At 47.6% G+C, this 26379-nt stretch overlaps 1 protein-coding gene across 5 annotated transcripts in view; it reads left to right on the top strand.

Moving 5' to 3' along the window:
* The window catches only part of AP2B1 (adaptor related protein complex 2 subunit beta 1), a 79827-nt gene extending 55350 nt beyond the window's left edge, over nt 1–24477 (top strand). For all 5 annotated transcript variants that reach the window (XM_064729542.1, XM_064729538.1, XM_064729539.1 and 2 more), the window contains 6 exons: nt 1014–1159; nt 3566–3695; nt 12618–12702; nt 13601–13687; nt 22110–22264; nt 23955–24477. In XM_064729542.1, coding sequence (XP_064585612.1) covers nt 1014–1159; nt 3566–3695; nt 12618–12702; nt 13601–13687; nt 22110–22264; nt 23955–24029 — 678 coding nt within the window. In that variant the 3' untranslated portion in view covers nt 24030–24477. The remainder of the gene's footprint in view (nt 1–1013; nt 1160–3565; nt 3696–12617; nt 12703–13600; nt 13688–22109; nt 22265–23954) is intronic.
* The last annotated feature ends 1902 nt before the right edge of the window (nt 24478–26379 follow it).

Raw genomic sequence — 26379 nt, 5'->3', positions numbered from 1 at the left:
CAGACTTTCAGTTGTGTCAGAGCAGCTTTCCTGCAGACCTGCTTCTTAACAAGCTTCCCTAGAAAACTGAGGGCAAGACAGAATTTGCAACAACTTTCCCAGCAGGTTTGTTTGTTTATTTGGAGGAATCCAACGTGACAGTGGAGATAAAATCATGTGGTTGGCATGATGGTGCTGCAGTGGAATGCAGAGAAATGTTCTGTCAGTGACAGAGATCACAGAGGCTTTGGCTGAAGCATGGAGTTGGGAGGGATCATGAGACACAGAACACGGTTCTGCAAACTGGCTGTGGAGCAGCCACAGGGAGCTCAGGCTCCTGAAAGAGAATAAACAAAAATTAGCACTCCATGGGTGGATAATTTTAAACCATCCTCTGAAACAGAGGATCTCAAGGTACTGCAGACAGTACTCAAAGTTTTTGGTCCTTGCAATTATTGCACCTCATATTAAAAAATATGTAATTTTTTATACAGTAAAATATAATTTTTACAGTAATTTTTATATAGGAAATTACAATTTTTTTGCAGTAGTTTTGAGCTAAGTACTGACTCATTTTGCACCACCCAGATCTGGATCTGGGTTTTTCCCACAGAGGTGATTTGGGAATCCAGAACCCAACAGATAATAGTATCAGCCCTGTGATTTTATTTGGTTCAAACTTTAGTTTGATAGCCCAAGCAGCCCTCAGAGAAGTCCAGCAGCAGGCTGGGTGAGTCTCATCCTGCTGTGATGGACACAAGCTGTCCCTGCTCTTGTGCACACCAATGCTGTTGTAATTTGATTTCTCCCATGGGTGCTGTGAACAAATATGGATTAGGAGCAGCAAGTTTATTCCTCAGTGCTGAGCTCCATCCTTTCAACACCCATGTCCCATCTTCCCTGCAGTTTTTCTTTAGCCTCTGTGGGCTCAGTGTGCCATTCTATGTGGATTTCTGAGCTCTGTTGGAAAACTCTGCTTGTTTGTTATCTTCAGGCCAAGCTGCTCATGCTGAATGACATCTCTTGTGTTCAAGGTTTGGCTGCCTGCAGTGAAAGCTAAAGGACTGGAGATCTCAGGCACATTCAGCCACAGGCAGGGACACATCTACATGGAGATGAACTTTACCAATAAGGCTTTGCAGCACATGACTGACTTTGCCATTCAGTTCAATAAGAACAGGTAAGAAATAATTAGCAATGCTCTGTGGTCAACAGATTGAATCCTCCTGGGAAAGGAGTTTGTGCCTACACTGCTAAATTTAAGGAGGGCTTGTGCTTAGGTGTATAATGCAGTCATGGAAATAGCTTGGGTGATACAGCCTGACCTCTCCATCACACCAAAATTGTGTGAAAGGGCTGAAAACACAGACTGATGAATCTGGGAGGAAACAGGCAGCAGACAGTGCCATCCTTCTCCCAGCTCTGAAACAGCATCTGCCCCATTTCACCTCAGTGGAGTTTTCCAGCAGCCTCATGAGCTGTTAGGCAGCTTGGTGAGTTTATAGCCAGTAAGTGCCCTGGGCAAAGCAAGAGCACAGAGAGGCAGGATCTGAGCTGCACAAGTATCAACCCATGATGCCTCTGCCTCCTGACTTAATTGCTCTGCTGCTCCTCAGACTGTCTGGAAGCACAGGACTCTTTAATAAAGCTGCTTGTCACTGAAGGAGCTGCAAGCTGGGAGCCTGTGGCACATGTTCCCGCTGTAACAGGCAGCAGAACAATTCTGTCAGAAGCAGCAGCCACTTGAAAGTTCAGAGCTTGGATGATGGAATTCAGATTGTTCTTGGAAACCCATCTCAGCCAAAGGACATGACATGGCAGCACAGCCACGGTGTCTTCCCACAAATACCCTTCCCAGAGAGCTTATCCTGTGGTTTGCTGTGTGTTATCTTCAGCAAGGGCCAGGCTACTTCTTATCAAGACTGCAAACAGTGTCTTGTGACTGACATGTTCTCTATATTCCTTATTATCACTTCACTGGAAAAGGCTTCTCTCTGCTGAAGATCCACTGAAACCATCTCTTTAATCTCACTGCTGCAAATTCAGGATTTCTTGGGACGAATAAGATTTACTTAGAAAAGTCATTATGCTAAATAAGTCTTAGTAAATGTTCTCCCTGGACTGCCATATTTTCTGGAGAGTTTTGCTAAGCTGCTATATCCAAATGTTTCATGCAAATTAGCCTGGAACAAAAGGCATTTTGTGATTTTTATTTTTTTTTCCCCCATACATCAAGCTATATTTTAGCCACACCTGCTTTGAGGATGTAGAAAGTTTAAATACTGTACAATAAACCAGCAGTTTTTCATCTTGCACCACAAGCTCCATATACAACCTACTACAATTTATTTATTCTTTTACAAATGTTGTTCTCCTGTCAATGCTTTCCACTGTGCCTGCTGCATTAGAAAGAGCTGCAGAGGGCTGTTTTTTTTAATGTAAATATTAAGGTTTGTGATTGGGAAGTTTCTATTGCTTTTCCCTCCTTTCCTGCTGCTGCTAATGGTATTCACTGCAGTCTTGGGATAAAGCATTAAAAAAAAATAAAAGAAAGCTAAAGCTCTGATGTGCTGTAATATCACCAACTGCAAGTTCAGTTCCCCTCTGAGTCTTAGGGAAAACAGGAGGGTTTGTGTCCTCCAAGGTGAAATGGCTGCAGAAGGCAAATGATGTGGCTGAGCCCTTGCTAGGAATATTCCTCTTTCAGCTTCCTAGAGCTGAAAACTAAGGAGAACCAAGAATGGGGCATTTATTGGTTTCTGAAAGAATGACAAACCTGATTAATGTGGCTGACTGTGCAGAGACAGCATCAGGCTTTTAGTGGATAAACTAAAAACACACACCTATCCATCCTGCAAACACCCTGAGACCTCTGAGCTGATGTGAATTCTGCTAGAGAGAAATGCATTTATGAGTGGACACCAGAACACCAGGCTTCCATCTGCTTTTGGAAAGCAGCTGGGCTGTAGTACAGGAGTGTTGTGTTAAGTGTAGGATGTTTTCCCTCTTCTCCATGCTCAGCAGAGTTGCCTGTGGAATTCAATGTTCCTTGGACTGAACAGGCATTGCTGGGACACATCCCCAGTGTGAAGGAGCCTCCAAGCAGGCAGCTGGGCCAGGTGCTGTCATTCAGGAGCAGGCAGCTGCATGTGTTGTGTTGATTCATTTGTTGTGCTGTGCTGTTCCAAGGCACATGTCCCTCCTTGGCTGGCTGTGCAGCTCCCTGTGCCACTGCAGCAGCCATGCAGTGTGTGATGCACCCCACTGCAGTGCTCTGGAGCTCAGGAGCACAGAAACAGCACCTGCCTCTGAGTCCAGGTCATTCCTTGCTCAGCACACAGACCAGTGCCCTGTGGGTGATGGGGGAGCTCCCAGGAGCTGGGCCCTGGGGCAGGATGGTGAATTTGTCAGCAAATGAGTGAATTTCCCATGCCTTGTCCTACTTTGCTCATTTGAGCTGTGTTCCCTCCCTGGAGCTGCAGCAGGGAGTAGTGGGAAGATGAGGCAGGTGGTGCTTGACAAAAGGAACATTGTATTTTGGACAATGCAGGGCTGCTGTCATCACCTCTGTTTTTCTCCTGCCCAGCTTTGGAGTCATCCCAAGCACCCCCCTGGCCATTCACACACCTCTGATGCCAAACCAAAGTATTGATGTCTCCCTGCCCCTCAACACTCTGGGACCAGTCATGAAGATGGAGCCTCTGAACAACCTCCAGGTAAGGATTGTCTTGTTTTTGGGCAGGGGGGAGCTCAGCAGGTGCCCAAAACAATGTGGTAGGGCTCTAATCACACAATACCATGTGTAAATAGTCAGACCTCATGGATCTGGGCCAAAATTTGATGCTCTTCCTTTTCCAAGCTTCTCTCAGAAAAACTGAATGGAAAGTTGTTGGATTTTATGACTTCTCAAAAACTGATTGCATCTGTGTAGATTAAGAGCTTTGTTTCAGTAACACTGCTGTGTAAACTGGGCATGAGAACTGGGGCAGGTCTGAACAGAGGAAGTGCCTGTGGTGGAGCAGGGACAGAGAGCTGTCAGTAAGAACTGAGGCAATTAAAGGAATTGCAGGGAAGATGGCAGCTGCTGAGTGATTAATATTTCTCCAGTGCTCTTAAATTCCAGGGTGTTTCACAAAGGCACATCCCTGCCCCAGACAGCTTCATCCAAGGCAGAGTGTGTGTTCCAGGAGAGGCAGAGGAGGAATGATGTGAGCAGCTAATGTTTCATTAATGAGGGTGTTGGTGCATAGCAGGGACAGCACTCCCTGGGGGAGCCTCTTTATCACATTGGGCTGCCAATCTGATAAAGACAGGACAGATCCAGGGAGATGCTCCCCTCTGCTTTGGACCAGAGACTGTCTCCAGTGGTCTGGAAATCATCAGGAGGTTCTTCCCCACTGCTGCCATGCTGTGGAGTGGAGGTCAGCAGCTCCTGCTTCTGCTCTGGAGTTAAATACTTTTATATTTATAACCTCTGGGTCCTCCAGGATGATTTTCCCAGTATCCCAAAATGCAGTTACCTTGCACTGCAGCTGCCTCTCTCACCTCAGGTCTCCAGGAGGTGGAACTGGGTTGGGTTCCTGCAGTGTAGCAGCCCATAGAGAGGAGTATTGTGAAGCAGCTCATTCTCTTTTTAGTTTAAAAGGATGCAATGGAAGTTACTATTTATTCTGCCTCAGCAACTGTTTTTTCCCCTTCTTTTGACTTCCATTCTGGGCCTTATGACTTATTGATGAGTCTTGGGGCTAACAGCTTGAAATAGCTGCTCTGGCACTCAAAGGAGCAGTCCCACACTTGGGCTCCAAGCAGAGTCATGCAGTGGAGGAGCACAGACAGTGAATGAATTCCATGGCCTGCCTTCCACCCTCTTGAGCCCTTCCAGCCTCTGCAAGAGCTGGATTCTCTCTGCAACCAGGTGATGAAGCTGAGGAGGTGGCATTTGGGTCAGCTGTGGTAAAATGTGGTTTCTGCTCTGAGGGGAGTGTGGAGGTGACAGTCCCAGGCAGCCTCCACAGCACTGGGGACTCTGCACAAGGCACTCTCAAGTCACTGCTTCCTTTGATCAGGAGGGAAGTGAAGGATTTGGGTTATTAAATCTCTGAAGGGCTTGGAACACAGTTTGTTTCTTGTAGCATCTCCTGCTAGAACAAAGCTCAGAGAAAACATGTGAGGAAACCTCCAGCCACCTTCTATTGAGACAGTGGAGCATTCATTAGTGCCAGACTCAGTTGTTAATTTGCTAAGGCTCTCATTGCCATAGAAGTTGGCTGCCCTTTTACAATTGGGGAAGCTGCCATATGGAGTAATAGTATATTTCTCTGCAAAGAGTTGAATCATGGTAGCAGATGCCAAGTTAAAAAGAGCACTCCCCTTACTTTTCTGACAGCAGTGGGCTTGATGGAGATCTATCAGTGCCCTGACAGCCAAGGCTCTGGTTTTGTTTTGTGGGTTCATGTAGAAAGGATTTGTCTTGGAACATTCAGAAATCGCCTTGGTGACCTACTTAGGGAACAATTTACAGCATAATATAGGAGTAGAGAATCCAAATGTTCCTGTGTTCATTGAAGAACCAAAACACTCATCAGGTTGAATTTACTTAATGTGGGGTTTTTTTTTTTCCTCAGCTAGGGAACATTGAAGCAGATGTAGGGCTGGTTTGAACCTGAGGACCTTATGTTCATCTCCTATTCTGGTGGGAGTTTTTTGTTTTTAGTAACAAGAAAAATAAGTCCTGAAGTAACCAAACTGATAGCTTTCAACTTTTTGTCATGTTAATTATACACTTCAAAGACTAGTTGTACATTCCTTAGGCAACTATTTCAGAAGTAATGAATTCATGTCTTGTTCAGGTTATTTTTATTACCATTTCTAATCTTTCACCCAACACAGCTCACTTAATCTTGACATTTGTAATCATGGAGAGAAACTAAAATATTTGACAAGGTAACAAAAAAGACATTTTTGCAAGAAGATGAGAAGGGCTGAAATATTTTCAGAGGCTTACTTAGGTAAAATATAGCTGAAGAGTCTTGTGTTTGCTAGTCACCTTGCATCTTGTGATACTGAATGCCAGGCTTCTCCCCTGCATCCCAAAATAATCCTGATCATTTTCATGACTTGTTGGCTCAGCTTTAACCCCCAGTCAAGCAGAGATTTATCCAAAAGGTAAAGCTGGGCTGGACAGAGCACTGTAGGGCTGAACAAACCCCAATCCCTGCTCTCTACTTCATCTTTTTAACTTCTGTCAGATTAAAAAGCTGCCTTTGGAGTGTGCCTAAGTCAGAAAATCTGACTTAGGTATTTGTGTGCTTCTAATTTTGGTGGGGGACACCTTTGCAGTGCCTTGTCTGCATTTCTGGGGCTGCCTGGTGCTTATGGCACCAAGAAATAACAACAAGCCCTTGCCCAAAGGTCTGTGAGAGGCTCTGTTGACCTTCCTGGGTGTTTGATGGCCATGGAGACACCTCTGGAAGTTGTCCAGTGTTGCTTTTTCACAACCAAAGCAGTGGTGACACTGCTGGTGACATGTGGGCCATGCCAGCTGGGTGAGGTGTCCTTGGCACCACGTGTGTGAGACCTTCACCCTCCTAAAACAGGGATTTGCACTGGTGGGAATATTAAATCTTTCCAGATAGTTCTTCAAGTCAAATTTGGAATTAGAAAATGCCTGGGCTGAAAGCTTTTCTATGCTAAAGAGAACCACTGTTCCTAATAATTGGCTTTTTAACAGCTAGGAAATGCTGTGAAATTGGAACACCCATTGGAGCACACAAGAATTGCTCCCCTGATCCTGGAAATGGGTGAAGTGGAGCCAACCTGCAGCCAGAGTTTGAGAGCTCAGGCCTGGCCTGTCATGGCACAAATCTGATCATCTCTTCTGTGAGATTATAGCCCCTTGCAGGAGACAGTGCAGGTGAAAAGGAGCTGTAGGCACTCCTGGAGCAGCAGCAAGTCTGCCTGAGGCTGGAGCCACTCTCCTGGGATCAGAATGCACCATCAGTGTGTCACAGCCTGCTGGCAGCTGCCAGCCCTGCTTGCTGCAGCTACAGAGCATGCAGCTGAAAAAAGCTGGAATGTTTCAAACTGCTTTTTTTTTTTTTTTAATTTAATTCAGTAAAATTATCTGAATGTGGAAAGGGAAAGGTCTGCCAGCTGCATTTCTCCCTGAGAAGGAGAAATGGGAACACAGAAACACAGACTTGCTTCTGGACAGTGTGAGCTGCAGGACACTTTGGCAAAACCTTTTTATAGAGACAGAGGAGGAAGGTGCAGCTTCCTCACTGAGGAAATATCAGTGTTGCTAATGCAGTTGATGATCTGGAAGGTTTCAAACTGCTTTTTTTTATTTAATTCAGTAAAATTATCTGAGTGTGGAAAGGGAAAGATCTGCCATCTGCATTTCTCCCTGAGGAGGGACACTTGGAAACACAGAAGTCATGTGCAGGATACTTTTGTTGTTTGAAATGAGTTTGGCAAAACCTTTTTGTAGAGACAGAGGAGGAAGGTGCAGTGTCACTATAGGACACCAAAGAACACAAACACACACCACTGTTCTTAAGGTGAAGGAAAAAAAAGGGAAGTTTATTTTCTGAGTCCAACATTTATAGTGTTCCAAGAGTGACAGTGGATTGGAGGGTGACAGTGCCACCTCTCCAATGACACTGGACAGACCAACAGTCCATCAACTTTCTCCTCCTCCATAAAGGAGTGCAAAACAATGAGTTATTTACAGAAAGTGTGTAAGAAAGTTCACTACAAGAATTTCAACATCAGAAGGCTTGGAAAATCTTAAAAAACCAGGGTGACAGTGCAGCTGCTTCACTGAGGAAATATCAGTGCTGCTGATGATGATGCTTGTCCTTCCTGCTGTAACTCATCACCTGTGCTCCTCCACGCTCCAGAGTCTGGCAGTGCAGAGCTGCTGGAGCTCTCATTCATCAGAGCTGTTAATGGAGCTCAGGTCACAAACACGGCACTCAGAACCCGCAGACAGATTTCACACATCCAGCTCTCTGTGGGAATCGTTGTGAGCAGCAATTCCAGCCAACAGATGTTCACTCTCCAGAGCCTGCTTGATAAATGACAAAATATCTGCTCGTGGGTGAGAGTCCCTGAGCAGCTACCACACAACACCTGTGGGTAGCTGGATGGGGAAAGATGCTGCTTGGGTTTGTTGCCTGGGTTATTCTTCAACAGTCTCTGCTTGTGAGAGTCTTATTTCAGCAAAGAACCCTGCTGGGAACACTGAATTAAGGACTTGGATCACAGCTTGGCATCTGTGGCCAGTTCCTCACTCAGCTGTGGAAAGCTGTTGGTTTGGAGGTTAAGAGCACGTCTGCCACATGGTGCAGCACATTTATAAATTGTACATTTTGAACTTGAAGTGCAGCAAGGCACAGGAGAGCACAACCCTCCCAGTAACTCTGTGTTCCCTGACGTTGCTGTAACCCTTGCTGTGCCTGCACAGCTCCAGGCTCAGCCCTGTGGGGAGAGCACAGAGAGGAGAAGCACAAACCTGTGGCTGGCGGGGGCTGCAGGCACCCCTGGGATCCTGAGAGCCCTTCCTGTCACAGACATATTTTATGAAAAATTCTTTCCTTAAGATTTTTTCTCCTGAGAAGCCTCAGGAACAAAATGTAAACAATGATTATCTGCTGCTGTGGAATGCAACAGGTGGATCTGTGATTGGTATCAAGTGGTTGTTTTTAATTAATGGCCAGTCACAGTCAGCTGGCTTAGACTCTGTCCGAGCCACAAGCTTTTGTTATCGTTCTTCCTTTTCTATTCTTAGCCAGCCTTCTGATGAAATCCTTTCTTCTATTCTTTTAATATCATTTTAATATAATATATATAATAAAATAATAAATCAAGCCTTCTGAAACATGGAGTCAGATCCTCATCTCCTCCCTCATCCTCAGACTCCTGTGAACACCATCACACCCTTGCTGTCACACAAAATGAAGTGGAGGTTCAGCTTTCCCTGGGGGCAGAGCAGCAGACTGTCACAGAGCAAGCCATGACCTGGTGAGGTAAAAAAAGGCTCTGCAGAGGAGATTTGTTCTTGCCTTTACAGTTTGGCTGTTACCAGGCTCTAAAGCAAAACCCAACTTAAGTCAGTCCCTAATTTAGTGTAGGTGCTAATGGGATTCCAAGTGGGTATGTTGTGTACTTGCTGCTGATGGAAAGCATCTGTGTTGCTTTCAGACTTGACTTTCAAAGTCAGTTCTGTTGCTCAAGTCTGAGATTTAAAGCATCAGAAACCTACACTACTGAAGAAAATAACTTGACATTGTTCCTATGAGGTGCTTCTTCCCCAAAATACCATGGCTGGGCTCTCAGAGGGCTGGACTGCAAGAAAGCTCTTCAGAAAGGTGCTCATGCTGGAAGGTGAGCAAATAAATTCCAGGGGTTATTTCTGGAGGTGCTGCTTCCTCTAGTCAGATCATGAGCAAGACATCAGTGATTTGTAACCCTGAGCCAATTTTTAGTGGGCTCACACCTTTTCAACAGTCAGGCATCACACAAAAATCTGCCACCTTTTGACTTCTATCCCTCAGAGCTTTGTAGGCTGCTTGACTTAATTCACAAGGTACTAATATTTTTTTTCCCCTCTCTAAAAGATCACAAATGGAAAGCCATTTTTATTAAAAATGCTTCTGTTTCAACTCTGAAATGTCTGAAGCTAAAGGTCTAGCCAGAGATTTAATAGGTCATGTCCAGGTCAACAGGTTAAAGCAGAGCCATGAGCAAAGTGAGTCTGGACTGGAGGATTTATTGAGTGCAAGCAGAGGTTTCTTTACAGGCATGTCAAACCTGGAGAGGCTTCTCAGCTCCTGCTGTCACATCAGATGTCATTGCCTGTCTCAGGGCAATGTTCCCACCTGAGGAGCGCTGGATTTTTTTGGAAAGTCACTGTTATTACCTGCTCAGCTTCTTGCAGGTGCTGCTTTTGTAGCCTGTCAGGTGGCACTGGATGCCCCTGATGTGGAGCATGACCTTGGGAAGCTGTTACCAACTCAGGGGGCCTCTTCTTGCTGTGAGTTTCCCCATCCAGGTGTCTTTTGATGGCCCAGACCTTGTGGAGCCCAGTTTGGGGGAAGTGTGTGGTGGTGAACAACAGAAGCTCATTTTGAGGAGCTCCCCACTCATGTCCCAGTGCTGTAGGTTCAGGAGAGCTTTTTCCACCCTGTGTGCAAAAGTTATTTGTGACAGCTGATTCCTGCATGATTACAGCTGCTTGCAAGGTGACTGTGATGTCATTCCTGAAGCCAGTGATGCAGTTTGGGAGGAAGGCTTCCATGTGGCATGATTTTTCTTTACTGGGAAGAAATTGCACTTCAGAGCATCTTAATTGGGTAGCTCTCCAGAGATAGCCAAAGCAGCTTACTCAGTGTGTTTCTGCAGAGTTGAGAAGCAGGTCAGCAGATACCTTTTTATAGCATCCTTATAACTGCAGGGACAGGGCTGGCATATTAATTTGGAGTGTGCCTCCAGAACCGTGACTGGAGAGAGGGAGCTGCTTCCCAGCCCCTCTTGTAAGAAACTGCTGTTGTATGGCAACAACAATTAGCTACAAAAGCTAAGTAATCTCTGTTGTTCTAAGGCAAGGCAATTAATCATTAAATCAGACTTGGAAAAGATCTTGGGTCGTGCAGTGTAGTCCCTGCTATGCTTTGTTGTTTTCCTACAGTTCCTCTTATTGAGAGCATTGTCAAGGCTGATTTTAACTGTAAGTCCAAGCACTGGAGCTTCTTTTATCCTCAGAGGAATTTAGTGCTGCTTAATAATTCTCACTGTTGGTTTTCCCAGACATTTAGCCTAAATTTCCCCTCTCCTGGCTCATCTCCATGACTTATATCCAAGCACAGCATCTGGAATGGCTGCACTGCTGTCCCTCCCCCAGCTCTCCCCTCCCAGACTCTGAAGTGCATTTTTGGCTCCTCACCCAATGTGTTCCATCATATTTTGCAGTGGTGAATCACTGAAGTCCACCCACCAATCTGCTTTTACCCCTCTGGTTCAAACACTGAGCACTCCAACTCGTGAGCATGACGCCAGCAATCAGAGCATGGAACAAGTCCCTGTTACAGGGAACCAATCCCAGGTTTTTCCTCAGTTGCACCATCATTTGTGTGGTTTTAGTGGGCTTTAGACTAATCCCTTCTTAAGCTGGTTTGCACTGGGGGAATTAAATATAAGCTGCTACCTTTAGTGATGGCTGAAAAGTAGAAACACCACAGATTGTCACATTTACCTTTCTGCAGTTCTTTGCACTTCTGGGACCTCACAATTGCCAGAAGAGTTTGTTTGGGAGCTTGATCTCCTTCCACTTGTCTCTGGCTTGCATGCATGTCTGACCAGCTGACTGCTTTATTCCCCTTCCTTATCCACAGCTGGTTTTTACCAACATTTGTGGGTGTCCTTCTAAAATTACCCCTATAGGACAATAGATTTTCCCAGTAGGACATCAATATATGTAATTATTAATATCAATGAAGTTTGTCTTGCCATAAATCTTTGTAGCAGCGAATTTATTCCTTTGGCTCAGCATTTAGCATGGTCTGGTTTGTGTTTCAGGGTGACAAATTGGAAAACTCCCTCTGGGGGTTTTCAAACAAAGTGGGAGCTCAAATAGCTCCTGAAATTCCCCACACAACCTCAGTTCTGGGTCTTTCTTACAAGGTTTAAGATTCCTTTCTTGCAGCTAAGGCAGGTGTTTGCTGAGCTGTGCTCCCATGACAGCCTCCAACTGTGTGGGCTGACATGGGGAGAGCATGAGAGGCATGGAAATAAAGCCCAGAGGTGCCTTTTCCTGAGCTGTGCTGTGACACTGCACCTCTCAGACCTCCCATTTGCTGCTGCTTGTCCCAGCCTGGGGAAAGCTGTTAGCAGAGATTAGTGGGGAACATGGCAAGTGTGTGTGATAAAGGCAAAGCAGATAAGGGCAAACTCCCTGGCTGGTGCAGTTTAATGACACTGAGAATTAAGTCTTTTGTCAAGTGATGTTTTTTTTTTACCTGATTGCTCTCTAGCAGGGCTTTCTTCTTCCAGGAATCAATACCCAGCACATATTCCCTATTTAGATTTTACTGAGGGAGAGGCAGGAATCTTGGGAGATGCTGCAAGGAAGATGCAGGCAGTGGACTCATTTGAGGCTTTCTAGAAAGTGTCTGGACTGAGACAGGAGTAATCTAAGAGGTGAAAAATAAGGAAATGAAGGTGAAAATGAAGAATACTGCACAGGTTTGGAGCTGGGGAATTACAAGAGTGGGTGATGAAGAAGCTGATGTGCAATGTGACAGACATGATAGCAGGTGTGTGCAACCAAGAGGTTGGGATGTACCTGTAAGAAGTGAGGAGAGGGAGAGGCAGGAAAGAGCCAGGATGCTGCTGTGAGCCCCTGAGTGGAGCTGGCTCTGAAGCAGCACAATGGAAGGTTCACAGGAGAAGTTTGGGCAGCTTTCAGTGAAAATGGAGCAGGGGACTGGTCCTTTCTGAAACTGCCCAGGAGCTCAGTACATCCCATTCAGCCTGGCCTGTGCTCAGAGAGAGCACTCCAGGGTGATCAGACTGTGTGTGATCCCTTTGCTTTTCCAGCTGAGAGAGACTCTTTAACCTCCCTGTTTTCTCTGTGACAGGTGGCTGTGAAAAACAACATTGATGTCTTTTACTTCAGCTGCCTCATCCCTCTCAACGTGCTTTTCGTGGAGGATGGCAAAATGGGTGAGTGCTTTGGGGTTTGTGCTGAGCCTCTTTCATCCAGGCTGTGCCCAGCTGGAGCTGCAGGTCCCTCCTGGCTCTGTTTCACCTGTGCCTTGACCTTCAAACCACTGCATCTCAGCAGGTCTGGTCTGGTTGTCCCTGTTGTCCTGTCCCCATTGTCCTCCAGCTGCAGAACCCAAGTCCCCTCCTCTCATTCTCTCAGCCAGGTGGATCTGTTTTCTTTGAAGCTGATTTTTTTTTAATTTGTTTGGGTTGGATTTGTTGTAGTTTTGGGGGTTTTTGATGGTTTGATTCACTTGAATGAGTCTAGGATTTTCACCCATACCATTTTCACTGGAATTTTTGTATTCCTAGTCACCTTTATTGTATTCCTAGTCACCTTTATTCCTCCCAAACTGCTTCACTGGGTTCAGGAATGACATCAAATGTCACCTTGCAAGCAGCTGTAATCATGCAGGAATCAGCTGTCACAAATAACTTTTGCACACTTTATTTGTATTTCTAGTCACCATTTTCACTGGAATTTTTGTATTCCTAGTCACCTTTATTATAAAAGTTTTGTTTGAATTGGCTGGAAGTTGCTAGAAAAGCAGCTTTCACTAACATAATCCTAAATATATGGATCTCCTTCCTTCTTGTCAAATCCTGCATATTCTTGGCTTGTAAACAGCTCATATGGCAAAAACTATTCCTCTTTTGGGGGAGGCCAAAATCCATCAAAGCTTTGCTGCTTTTACAAAGAGTCTGAGGTAAATCCAGGAATAAATCTGTCCCCAGCAGGGAAAAAAGTTCCCAAAAGCCCTTCAGTGTGTCTGCTTTGGAATATTCTGTGGTGTGTTAATTAATGCTGGGGTCCTGTGAGGATCCCACAGTGCTGAGGGGATTTTTTTGTTTCTAGAGCGCCAGGTCTTCCTTGCAACATGGAAGGATATTCCAAATGAAAATGAGCTTCAGTTCCAGATTAAAGACTGTCACCTGAATGCTGGTGAGTAGCTTCATTCTGCCATGCTGAGAGCACTTTTGATGTATTGCCATTAAAAATCACCTTATTAATATCACCTTAGTAAAATAAGCTGATGGCTGATGAAGATGTAAGTATTGCACTTTTGAATAGCACAGCCTGGGATCCTAGGGCTTGTTTCAGTCAAAAAACTTTTGCTGGGTCCTCATAAAAGCACATCTAAAAATCCCAAGTCTTTGATTTGACCAGTCTGTTTCTTCCTTTCATTCTGGACCTTGTATTCTTGTTTTCCCTTTTATACTTTGCTTCCCTGCAAAGCTGCTCTTTAAATGGAGCTGAATGTGGTGTTGGGGCTGTTCAGCAACCCTGTCCTGCTGCTGTGAGTTGTGATCAAAGTGTTCCAGCCCTGCTGCATCACCCTGGGCCACTCACTTCACCTTTTGGCAGCTTCTTTCTTCTTTTCTGACGTGAAAGATTTAACCCTAGAGACACTGCAGGGTGTTGGGTGTTTGAGGAGGACAGGCCAGGTGGGAGGGGTGTGCTGGTGTTAGCTGAGGTATTGATGCATTTTCATCATGTTTGGTCCTGTTCAGTTTGTGTGGCTGTAGAGTTTCCTCTGTGAGCATCTTGTACGTGTGACCTTACTACTGCTGAAGGATAAGGGAGTGTAAAAGGGTGGAATGGGGCCAGCTCAGCAGCTCTGCTCCTGTTCTGGAGGTTCTGGACAGGAGCCAAGTGATTCTACCAAAAGCTGCTCTGTTTCACAGATGAAAGAAGTGTCCCTATTGATTACCAGCCCTGTAACCTTTTTATTCTCCCATGCCTGCTATTACACAATGAACACCCTCGTGCTTCAATAGCAGACAGAAACCATGGGTCTCTTTGTACTCATAATTATTACTATTTTGGAATATAAAAGCTGGAGCACGCAAGAGGAGGGGGAAAAATAGCAGCTGTTGGACCTTATGACTTGATTTCACTGTGGGGTTTGAAATGAGAACAACCTCTGTGCCTCCCCCAGTCCTCCCTCTGCTCCTCACTGAGCTTGGCATTGCCTCTCCCTGCACTGCAGAGCTGCTGCTGCTGCTGTCTTCTGCCCTGGCCATGCCCTGGCTGCATCCAGGACTCTTTTATCTCCAATCAGAAACACTGATTAGAGATAAAGAGCCCTGGAAGCTGCTCATTTTGGTGTTGAGGTGCTGCCTGGAAGGGGATGTGGCTGGGAGGATTGGCAATCCTGCAGCCTGGCCTCCCCCTCCTCCCTCTGGAAGAAGATGTTATGAAATTTGGAGTGACAGAATGCTCCCCATTGCAGAAGGGTTTGCCAGCTCAGGGCCAGACTGCTCAGGGCAGGACAAGTTTCCAGCTGTCAGGGAGAGCAGGGAGCACCAGGCAGTTCCTCTCAGTGGGATCTGCAGCCTCTTCCAGGCAGGAACGTGGCTGCAGAGCCTCTCCAGAGCACAGCCCATCCCTTGGGGTGCTTGGGGAGTGCAGGACCTGCCAGGACCTGCAGCCTCTTTGGCAGAAGGTGGGTCTCATCCCACAGAAGGTGGGTCTCACCCCATAAACAGATTGCAAACACTTCCAGCCACTGAGGCTTCTGTTTATGCTGCCCTCACCTTCTCCCTCTTCAACTCCTGTTTGACCACCTGGGCTTGAGCATGGAGCAAGCCAAGAGCTTGCAGGAGGGAAAACCAGTGAAATGTTGTGTGCTTGCCTGAGCCCCTTGTGTTTTTTCTATATTTTCTATTTTTTTTTTAACCAGTGCAGCCCTGACTCAGCCTGCCCACCTTGATTTCCTCCAGGCAGTAACCTCCTCTAGCTCAGACCATGCTAAGAGCACCAAGCCTTGCTTGCACAAGGATCAGCCATATCCAAAACCCATGGAGTGTGGAATTCCAGCATCCTCAGGGGTGCAGGCTTCTCACAGCATGGCAAGTGAGACACTAGGGCAGAGGCAGAGTAGGCTGGGTGAAATCTGGCAGGAGCTGAGTCCATCTTTTAGTTTACACCAGAGCAAGGGTGTGTGCCAGGCCATGTGCCTCAGTAGGGTGATGATTTTTCAAGATTCACAATAGGCTTAAGACTATCCATTCTTCCAAAAAAAGCAAGTTTACATGTAAAATCTTTAGGAATTTGATCCTTGTGGAGGAAGGGCTGGTTCCTGTTCCTGCAGGAGATGTGTAACCACAATAAAGCTCTCAGTTTGGGCTGTCAGTGCTTGTGGTGTCTTTGCAGGTTTGCAATGCACTCGTGGCAGAGCTGCACAAAACTCTGCAGATCGCAGCAGCTCCTCACCAGACCTGAGGAGAGGCTGGGTTTGTGCACAGGGAGCAGCTCAGGAGCACTGCTGGCTCCTTGGAGTGAGCTGTTCTCCCTGCTGGGATCTGCTGGGCTCAGTCATTCATGCCCAGCCTGAGCCCACCCACCAGGTGGTGAGTGCTGAGACACCATTCATGCCTCAGCCTGGCTGATCCCAGCCCCGTGACGTGAGTGCAGCTGGAGCTAAAAATACCCAGCTCCCAGAGCAGGGCCCTCACACAGCTCCACAGCCACTCAGAGCCCTGTGGAGCAGCTGGGCTGGCAGAGGCTGGGCAGGAGTGATCCCTGCACCCTCAGGGCCTGGCTCTCCTTCTCCCAGTTTTCCTTCTCCCAGCTCTCCTTCTCTCTGCTTTCCTTCTCTCTGCTTTCCTTCTCTCTGCTTTCCTTCTCTCTGCTTTCCTTCTCTCTGCTTTCCTTCTCTCTGCTCTCCTTCTCCCAGTTTTCCTTCTCCCAGCTCTCCTTCTCTCAGCTCTCCTTCTCCCAGTTTTCCTTCTCTCAGCTTTCTCCCAGCTTTTCTATTCTCAGTTCTCCTTCTCCTGTTCTTCTCCTCCCAGCTCTCCTTCTCTCAGCTCTCTTTCTCCCAGCTTTTCTATTCTCAGCTCTCCTTCTCTCAGTTCTCCTCTCAGCTCTCCTTCTCCCAGCTCTCCTCCCAGTTTTCCTACTCCCAGTTTTCCTACTCCCAGCTCTTCTTCTCCAGCTCTCCTTTTCCCAGCTCTCCTTTTCCCTTTCTCCCTTTCTCCCATCTCCCTTTCTCCCATCTCTCCTTCTCTCAGCTCTCCTTCTCCCAGTTCTTCTCCCATTCTCCTTCTCCCAGCTCTCCTTTTCCCATTCTCCCTTTCTCCCATCTCCCTTTGTCCCATCTCTCCTTCTCCCAGCTTTCCTATTCTCAGTTCTCCTTTTCCCAGCTCCCCTTCTCCAGTTCTTCGCCAGCTTTCCTTCTCCCAGCTCTCCTCCTCCCAGCTGCAAACAGCCTTTCCTTTCATGAATTCTCACATCTGTGCAGCCATCCTGGAGGCCCTGCAGAGCAGTCAAGCAAGGGGTGCTGCTCTTCCTCAGTGGAGAAACTGAAATTTGAATTTCTTTCTGTATAAACACCCTGCACTTTTTCCCTATTTAGATTTTGTTAAGGGCAAGGCAGGAGTCTTGGGAGATGCAGACAATGGATCCATTTGAGGCTTTCTAGAAAGTGTCTGAACTAAGACAGGAGTAATCAAGGAGGTGAAAAATGAGGAAATGAAGGTGGAAATGAAGAATGCTGCTTAGTGGAACTGGGGAATTACAAGAGTGGGTGATGAAGAAGCTGATGTGCAATGTGACAGACATGATAGCAGGTGTGTGCAGCCAAGAGATTGGGATGTACCTGTAAGAAATGAGGAGAGGGAAGAGCAGGGAAGAGCCAGGATGCTGCTGTGAGCTCAGGAACTGCTCTGAAGTGAGTTAGACTTGAAACAGGGATTTGCTGGGGGCTGGGATTTGATCTGTCAGAAAAGCAGTGTGTGAGTTCCTTGTACATCCAGAGCTGTCTGTCACAGTGCAACAGTCACCTTACAGCACCTCCTGTGCAAACTGCAGACTCCTCTCCAGGTTATTGCTTTTCCTCCTTCAAACAAAAGGAGATAAACACAGACAGACAGCAGAGAAGCTTCTGTGGCAGTCTGTGCTCCCAGGCCTTTGTGGGGAAAAGATCCATCCTGTGCCCACAAGCCAAATAGGATTGGTTGGAGCTTTGGTAGCTTGCAACAGGGATGGCAAAAAAAGCTCATCCCAAAGCACTGAGCAAGCAGAAAGTCTTGGCTGCTGCAGGTAGCCCAGAGCAGGGCAAGGGAAGCCAAGGAAAAGGTGCCAGGCTGTGGGATGAGGAGCAGGTATCTGTGAGTGGGAATTGGGGTCTGATCTGTGAGCTGATTGTGTCTCCACCATCTTTGCTTCCAAAAAAAGCAAATCCTGGACCTTTGAAGCTATTCCCACCATTCCCCAGTGACTCAGGGAGAGATGAGTGCTTAGATCTGGATTTGGGGCTCAGGTTCCCAGTGGTGAGAGATGGACCTGGCCTGAGGCTGTTCCTGAGGGCTGTGGAGGAGCAAATCCCTCTGGAGCTCTGTCATGGGGCCAAGGTGTGCTTGGGATGCCCTGCACATCTTGAATTCATCTGTTCTGTGCATCAGCCTCTTAGGAAGAGGTTGGGAAAGTTCCCTGGAGAAAACCTCATTCAGAAATAATGAAAACACAAGGTCGTGGTTATAGCCCAGCATCCTCATCTCTTATTAATCCAGTGCTAAATTAATTGATTTGGGTTTTTTTTTTTTTTAATGAAAATACATGAATCTAGTGCATGAAAATAGATTGCTTAACTGTTACAGCTCAAATATTCTGGGTGCTGTTGGTGCAGCTGAGGTTTCCCCTGTAACTGAGCATGCACTGAAGCTCAGTTTGCCTTGTTTACACTGAGATTTTTTCAACATGCTAAGTTTGACTAAATTCTAAAGGATCCCTACATTAGGATATGCAAATCAGATGAGCTAAATGGTTTCCTTTTTCCTAAACACTGCTTACCCAAACCCACAGAGTGAAAGAGGATGAGCTGACTTGCACATGGAGATTTCCTCCCATTTAATGGTATTCCATCACTTGCTGTGCTGTTCAGCACAGGAATTTTGGTTTTGTTTATCACTGGTGCACAATTTGGTACCTTTCTTGTTTGGAGTTTAACATGGCTTTATTGGTATGCAGTGGTCACTGTGTTTTTCTCCCCCAGATAATTTGCTAATGCCAGAAAAAAAAAGTAAATTGGATTTTATTTTGATGAAAAAACCTGGGGGGAAATCACACAAGCTTGCATGGTATTTTGTTTTTTTCTGAATGTGCAAATCCTGTAGCTGATGGTTTAATAAATTACAAAACTGGTGCATATTACATGTCCTGGAAATGAATGTGGTGTCAGAACATTGCCCCAAGTGCCTCCCCAGTGGATCAGCCTGTGCTTGGTATTTGAATGCAATTCTTGGCTGGATGCTCAGAACCATTCAGGTGCTGCTGGAAATGGCACAGGGATGTTCTGGGCTATCACAGCATCAAATAAAAGCATTAAATTGTACTTTCTGTATGGAGTGCTTGCTGCAGATTGCCACAAAGGTCAGACAAGGTGTGTGGTCAGTGTTGGCTCTGAGTTGTGCCTGTCCTTGGTGCACACCCCCTGCCAAGTGTCCATCTTGGCTCTCTGAGCTCAGATGTGAAGTTCTTAAGCTGGTGGGCAGAAGATTTGAGCTCATCCTTTGCTTTACCCAGGAGAAAAGTGCTGTTAAAAAAGGAGTTGGGTCCCTTCAATGCAAAGAAGGAGACCCTGTGAGCTGTTGAGTTGTTCCTCCCTGTATTTCCATGTGCACTGCTTGGCTGAGGGACTGAGGTCAAAAATTCTGTTCAGAAAGGAAAATACAAGGAAAACAAACCAAACAAACCAGCCCTGAAAGCTGGGCTGATGTCAGAGGCTTCCCTGGCCTTGGTGATGGCCAAACCTCCCTTCCCTTGTCCTTCCCTTGTGCTTCAGGAGGGTTCTGAGAAGAAACCTTGAGACAAAAGAAAGTTGCAGTGCAAGGCCAGCTGTGCCTTGTGCTGCTTTGCAGAGTCCCCAAAATCACTCAGCCCTGCTCCTGCCTCCCTGGCCTCCCTGCTCCCAGCAAGATCTGCCTGGGTTTCTTTGATTTTATTTCTTTATTTTTTTAAATAAAGGCTGTGCTGTCACATGGCATTAGCGGTCCTGCCTTCAGCCAGCCCCAGCCTGCCACTGTTGCTTAGCAACTCTGATGATCTCCAAAATCCAAATTGCTGATACTCCAGAGCACAGGAGGGATGGGAGCTGCTACCTGGGGGGAGAGGGGCTCAGCTCTCCCCAAATCTGTGCTCAGACAGGGGGCAGGAGGGCCAGGCAAGCCAAGCATCAGCTCCAGCTGCTCACCATTGCTCTGGCTGGGGCAGGGCATCTTTTGGTGGGGCTTTTTGTGCTCTTTGAGGTCAGGGGAGCAGAAAACTGTAAAAACCTTCCTAGGGTTTGCCCTGCCTCACTTTCCCTCCCTGTATCCCCCTACAGGCTCATTCCTGCTCTGGAATCTGCCCCTCAGCAGGGGCTGGGGGTGTTTCCATGGCAAGAGGAGGCATCACGTGAAGATTTTGGTGTAAGAGCAGCTGCTCTGTGGCTGTGTCTCACCAGCTGAGCTCCCTAGGCACAGTTCCCTTGCTCTGCCATCACCCCTGTGATGGGGCAGCAGCCAAAATTGCAGCTTCTCATTCCAGTCCTGCATCCCTGCTCCCCAGGGAATGCCTTTGCTCTGACAGCACCTCCCAGCAGAGGGGAGGCTGCTGTGGCAGGTGTCAGGCTTGCTGGAGAAAGTCCTTGCCAGCAGTTCCACCTTCCAGAGGGGTGAGGTTTAACCACAGCCTGTCAAAATGAGTCCAAAAAATCCCATTTAATACCAGCAACCCTCTCAGACAAGGATGTCCTGTCTGAGCCTGTGCTTGTGTTGGGCTCTGTGCCTTCCCAAAGGCCTGGAGGCTCCTGCTGATGGCTTGAGAGCATAAGAATATGGGAATTTGGGGTTCTTTGCTGGTGGGTGATGTCCTTGCAGCATGGATTAATCCCAGGCACACTCCCTGTGAGCAGGGGACTGCTCTGCACTGCCCATTTCCCAAGTCTGGCTGAGTTTATTGTGGGGAGGAGGAGTATGGGTGGGAGGAGGAGACAGGCAATGAGGGGTTTTAAGCAAAAGATCTCATTAGTTACATATATCAGCCAGTTTCCATAGTAACTGGGGAAGAGAGGAAGCCTAAATCTGAGTGTGTCTGGGTGGCTGCATGCCTGAACCATCCTGGGCCTGCAGGGAGCTGCTCTGGGGAGCAAAGGGGGGCACAAAGTGTCCAGGCTGCCTTGGGAGAGGCACTGGATCCCAGTGTCTGCATCAGGGGTGGATTTGCCTTTTTCTTCCTCCTCCCACCATTCCCTGGTGCATGAACGGGCTCTGCTGTCCTCTGTCCAGTCCCTCAGCACAGACTGGTGTCCACTGTCAGCTCTGGCACCCCATGGATGGATTAGAGCTGCGTGGTCACTTTGTGCTGCTCCTGTGCTCCTTAGATGGATCCCACATTTCTGGCCTCTCAGTGCAAGGTGGTTTAAGGCTGTTTCTGTCCCTCATTTTTTGTCATAAATGACCCAGCCTGCTCTGAATGACCCAGCACAGATGAAATGTTCCACCTGCCCCTGCAGGGAGTTAAATTTCTCCTGTTGAGCACCAGAAATGGGAATTTGCCAATGATGCTTATCAGGATCTTCCACCCAAAGTGTGCCTGTGCCCCTTTACAGGCATCCACAGCCTGGTGTGTGCTGAGGAACCCCTTGGCATCCAGGGCTGCTCTGTATTCTGTGGATTTCCCTGTTCTGGTTCCCTCAAAAAGTCCCTTAGAAATAATGTGTGTGACAATGACACCCATCCAGGTGTGCAGCTGAATTCACACCTCATCTGCAAGGGCTGAGGTCAGGCTGTGTGTTAAAACCACACCACAGCCCTGTGATGTCTGGAGACAGTGCCTGGGGGGTGGTTTACCCTTTCAAGTAATTACTTTTTTAAAAAGGGAGAGGATTTTTACTGCTTTGTAGGACATTGATTTGGCCAGAAGTGTCTGTGTGTGAGCAAAGTAGGAGGGAGCTCTTGTGGCTGGGACACAACCTCAGAACCTGAGCACGCCTCAGGCTGTGATCTTTGTTCTTTTCCACCTTCATCTTCTGACTTTTTGGCTGCCTGTAGGTGGATGGGGGTTGTGGAGAAAGCAGAGTTCTCTTCCCCTCTGAGCAGCCTTTAAAGTCTCACCTTGATCAAGTCCTGAGTGACCCAGGGCAGTGAGAGCCCTGTAAAATGGGCAAATACCAGGAGATCACAGCCTGGAGGGAATGAGGTGGGTCCATGGAGAGAACTGGAATGTTTTTCTCCTTGTGTCACGTGTGCTCCTGTCCCCAGGGAAGCAGCCAGCATTTCCCTGTGCCCTTGCATCCTGGGAATGCTCCCCAGGGCTCTCCTGTCTCTGCAGATGATGGATCTGAACTAACAGATGCCTTTTTTCTCCTCCCTTCCCTCCAAAGACACTGTCTCCAGCAAGCTGCAGAACAACAACGTGTACACCATTGCCAAGAGGAACGTGGAAGGGCAGGACATGCTCTACCAGTCCCTGAAGCTCACCAATGGCATCTGGATCCTGGCTGAGCTGCGCATCCAGCCCGGCAACCCCAACTACACGGTGAGAGCCCTCAGGGCAGGGCACAGCCTGGGCTCCTGCTGCTCACACACACCCTGAGCCTTCCTGCCTGCCCTTCCTCCCTGGGGTGTTCACTGGGCACCCAGTGAAGGAGGAAAATTATCAATCTGACTACCATGTTTGCTTCTAGAAGGCAATTATATAATATATATATATATTATAATAGATGTATTATATATATTATATATTATATAATATTATTATATAATATTATTATATTAATTATATATTATATAATATTATTTATATTTATATATTACATATATATATGTTGTATATATTTATATATATTACATTATATTATGTCAAGCATATATTATTTTTATTTTAATTTTTATTATTATTTTATTATTTACACTTTATTGTGCTATGTTTATTAGTGTATTTATTTAATAGCATATTTATTATTTACACTATATTTATTATACTATAATTTATTATTTTATTATTTATCCTATATTATACTATATTAACTATACTATATTATAGAATAGAGAAAGGATCCAGACAGAAGGCTACAAAGAATTATAATGAAAACTCATGACTCTCTCCAGAGTCTCAACACAGCCTGGCTGTGATTGGTCATTAAGTTAAAATAATTCACATGAAACCAATCAAACAATGAGCTGTTGGTAAACAGTGTCCAAACCACATTCCAAAGCAGCAAACACAGGAGAAGTGTATCAGATAATTGTTGTTTTCGTTTTTCTCTGAGGCTTCTCAGCTTCCCAGGAGAAGAAATCCTGGCAAAGGGATTTTTCCAGAAAATGTGACAGTGACACCTCCCTCTCTGCTGGCTCTGTGCTGAGGGAGATGCTGTTAATTTGGCTGGGGGGGTGAGGATGCTTAACATGGGCAAAGTGAGGAGCACCAGAATTCCCCTGCTCTGTCACCAGTGAGCTGGGCCAGTGCCTGCTCAGCAATGGGCAGTGACTTGCCAAGGTTACCCAGAGATAAAGCCAAGAGATATTAGCAAGGAAGCACTGCCAGGGAGCCCTTCCCCCTCTTACAGACAAGGGGAGATTTATGCCCCGCCGTGTTCCCGGCTGTCTGTGGCCCTGTGCTGGCACCAGCCCGGGGCTGGCGGGAAGGTGCTCTCTGTCCTGCTTCATGCACCCCTGTGACTCTTGTCTTTGACTTCTCTGCCCTTCTGAGGGACCTGTGTGTGTCTGGTATTAGAGGATTTATCTCCTGTTGGAAGCTGTGCCAGGAGTTCCAAGAGAAATGTGTGGTCTGGGGAGCTGCGGGGCGGATGTGAGCGTTGGAAGGTGATTTAGAGTGTTTGCACAAGGTTTGATGCTGCAAGCCTGGTCTCAGCCTGATCTTTGCTTTAGAGAGGAGTGACAGCCAAGTTTGTGTCCATCAGGACTGAGCAGCAGATCTTTAGAAGCCCTTGGGTTTAGTGCTGTGATTTGCAGCCACAAGCACAGGTCCCTTGTCTCAGTTTGGGACCGTGTCCCCTTCTTCTCCTGCCTGTGGGGCCGCCTACATTTGCTGAGAATGTGGGAGTTTGCTTTTGTTTTCCTCCTGCTTTCAGCAAGCTCTGAAAGGGCACTTTGAGGTTAATGATGAAGAAAGCAGGACAGATATTCAGTGTGATTGTCAGCAGCCATGTCCAACTATTCCCTTGTGGCAGGAACTCCAGCACTAACCTCTCCTCTCCTCTCCACAGCTCTCCCTGAAATGCCGAGCTCCAGAAGTGTCCCAGTACATCTACCAGGCCTACGATGCCATCTTGAAAAACTAACAGGAGGTGGAGCCTGTGCCTCACCCTGCAGAAGGAGGAGGGGGGAAAAGGGGTCCCCAGAGCCTCCTTCACCGCCAGCGCAGGGAAGAGCACTCCTAACTGGAAGCAGCTGTATTCATGTGTAGGATTGCAGTCAAAGGCACTGATTAAACAAGGTAGCAATTAGTATCCACGTGCTGATGATGATAGGGAACAAACCCCTTTGGTATTTTTAGCGTCCATGGAGTTTGTAACCACTGCTTCAGACTACTCCCATGTGCCCCTCGCCCCTCACTCATCCGTTCTCGTGGGCTTCTCTCCCATTTTGTGCCAATGTTCAGTGTTTTCTAAATGGCTTTAGGTGTAGTTTGGATTTTGTAAAATAACTGCTCATTGGAAAAACGAAAAAACACCGAGCAAAAACCACACGTCTGCTGATTAAAACAAGGCAAAAGTGTCGAAAACATAACACTGCACTTTATTTTATATTTTTATACTTTTTTTTTTTGAGTTTTTCTATTGTAATTGGCTTAAAGGGAAGGTGATTGCAAGGAAGTCTTGGGAGCCCTGCAGGGACGTGGGGCTCTAGCAGGGTGAGCACAGCCTCGGGGAATTAGGAACAGAGCCATCAGTGGGGTCCTAGGAGGGGGATGGAGCCCTAAGGAGGGGTTTTTATTACTCTTGTGCTGGCTTCTATGGTGTTTTCACTCCAGCCATCTCCCTGCCTCATCAGCTGGTGATTTGAGGCTGCTTTAGTGTGGGGAGGAGCTGCAGGCCTGGATGGGTAACAGGGCAGGGGTGATGAAATGAAGGAAATGAGCCTGTTCTTAGAGCAAAAGGCTCCAAGTGTGGTCTCTGCATCCTCACCCATGTGCAGCCCCTCTTCCTCCCGTTCTTTCTGTGCCTGCTGAGGCCAAGCTGCCTCCTCAGCCATCCCTGAGCTGTGCCCCCCTCTCCCAGTGCTGGCCCTGGCACATCCAGATGTGGCACTGCCACTTCCCCCGTGGGGCTGCAGCATCACCCAGGCCCCCACGGAGAGGGGCTGCTGCTGGCAGTGCCCCAGGATGCCAGGGGAGTGCAGTGGCTGTCCCTGTTGCCCCCAGAGCCCAGGCTGGGCATGGTGGGAGATGCTTTGGGCCTGGCACTGTTTGCTCCCTGCCTGCCTGGGCCACTCAGCTTCAGCTGGGCTGGGTGGAGCAGGCCATGGAAGGGTTTCTCCTTTTGGCAGCTCCACTCTTTGTGCCCAGCACAGTGTCCAGAGCCAGCCAGGTTCCTGCTCTGAGTCCCAAGCAGCCCCATGCCCTGGCCCCTGTGTTCCAAGCTGTCCCTTAGAGCCAGGATTGTTTCCCTTCCAGTCCACAGCTGTGGATTCACCCCATTGCATCCACTCAGTGCTGCAGCACCAGCAGTGAAAGCAAAGCTTCTTGCATGTCCCTGCTCCATCCATAGCTTGTCCTGCTTAATCCAACCCCACTCCAGACCAGCCTCTCCCTCCCCAGCATGCTTGGACATTTCCACCCCAGCTAACAAAGCTCTTGCGTGTAGCAACCCCCCCTGTTGTCCTTTTAGACGCCACTTTCAGAGTCAGTAAATGTTTCACGGTGGGAGATCGTTCATCAGGGCTTTGGCACTGGCTGCAGCCAAGAACCCGGTGCTGGGAAAAGGTCTCAGTGTCCTGGGAGAGGCTCCAGCCTCAGAGGACCCTGAGGAAGGTGTGTGCCTGTGTAGGAACCCCTGGGCTCTGGCTGGGGGGAAGAAAGTGGGGCAGAGCTGGAGCAGCCCAGCCCTTGAGCCTTGCCCAGCGTGCTGGGAGGGGATTTGCTCCGAGCCCTGCGGGTGCGGTGTAAAAATCATTAACAGAGCAATTAAGGAAGCGCCAGCGGCACTGATGCTGTGTGGGGCAGGGAGGAGAGCACAGCTTGGACGTGGGGAGGGGTTGCTGAGCGCCCCCTTCCCTTGCCAAATTCCTTCCCAGCTTTTGGGGTGGGTGTGCCAGCCCGGGGCGGGGTCGGTGCCGCTCCCTCCGCCCCTGCTCGTTGGAGTGTTCCCGTTCGTGTTGCTCTTCAGGCTTTCCCTGCCCTCCGTGTCAATAAAGTCATTTCCACGAGGCTCTGGCTGCGTGTGGCTCTGTGGGAATGGGGAGAGGATCCATTCCCCTGCTGCTGGCTCTGCCCAGGGCTGGAGGCTGCATTTGCTGGGAAGGAGATTTTGCTCACCAGGCTTCTTTTTCCACCAGGCACTTCTACAGCACAGGCCCCCTAAATGTGGGGCTTGCAGGAGGAGGAGGCAGCGAGTTCCCTTGGTGCTCCAACAGCTGCTTCTCATCTCAAGGGGCAGCAGGGACAGATGCAGATGAGAAACAGAAAATGGA

This window comes from Zonotrichia leucophrys, chromosome 19 (genome assembly GCF_028769735.1).
Source record: "Zonotrichia leucophrys gambelii isolate GWCS_2022_RI chromosome 19, RI_Zleu_2.0, whole genome shotgun sequence".
Taxonomy (NCBI): Eukaryota; Metazoa; Chordata; class Aves; order Passeriformes; family Passerellidae; genus Zonotrichia; species Zonotrichia leucophrys.
This window is presented reverse-complemented; position numbering and strand designations above follow the sequence as displayed.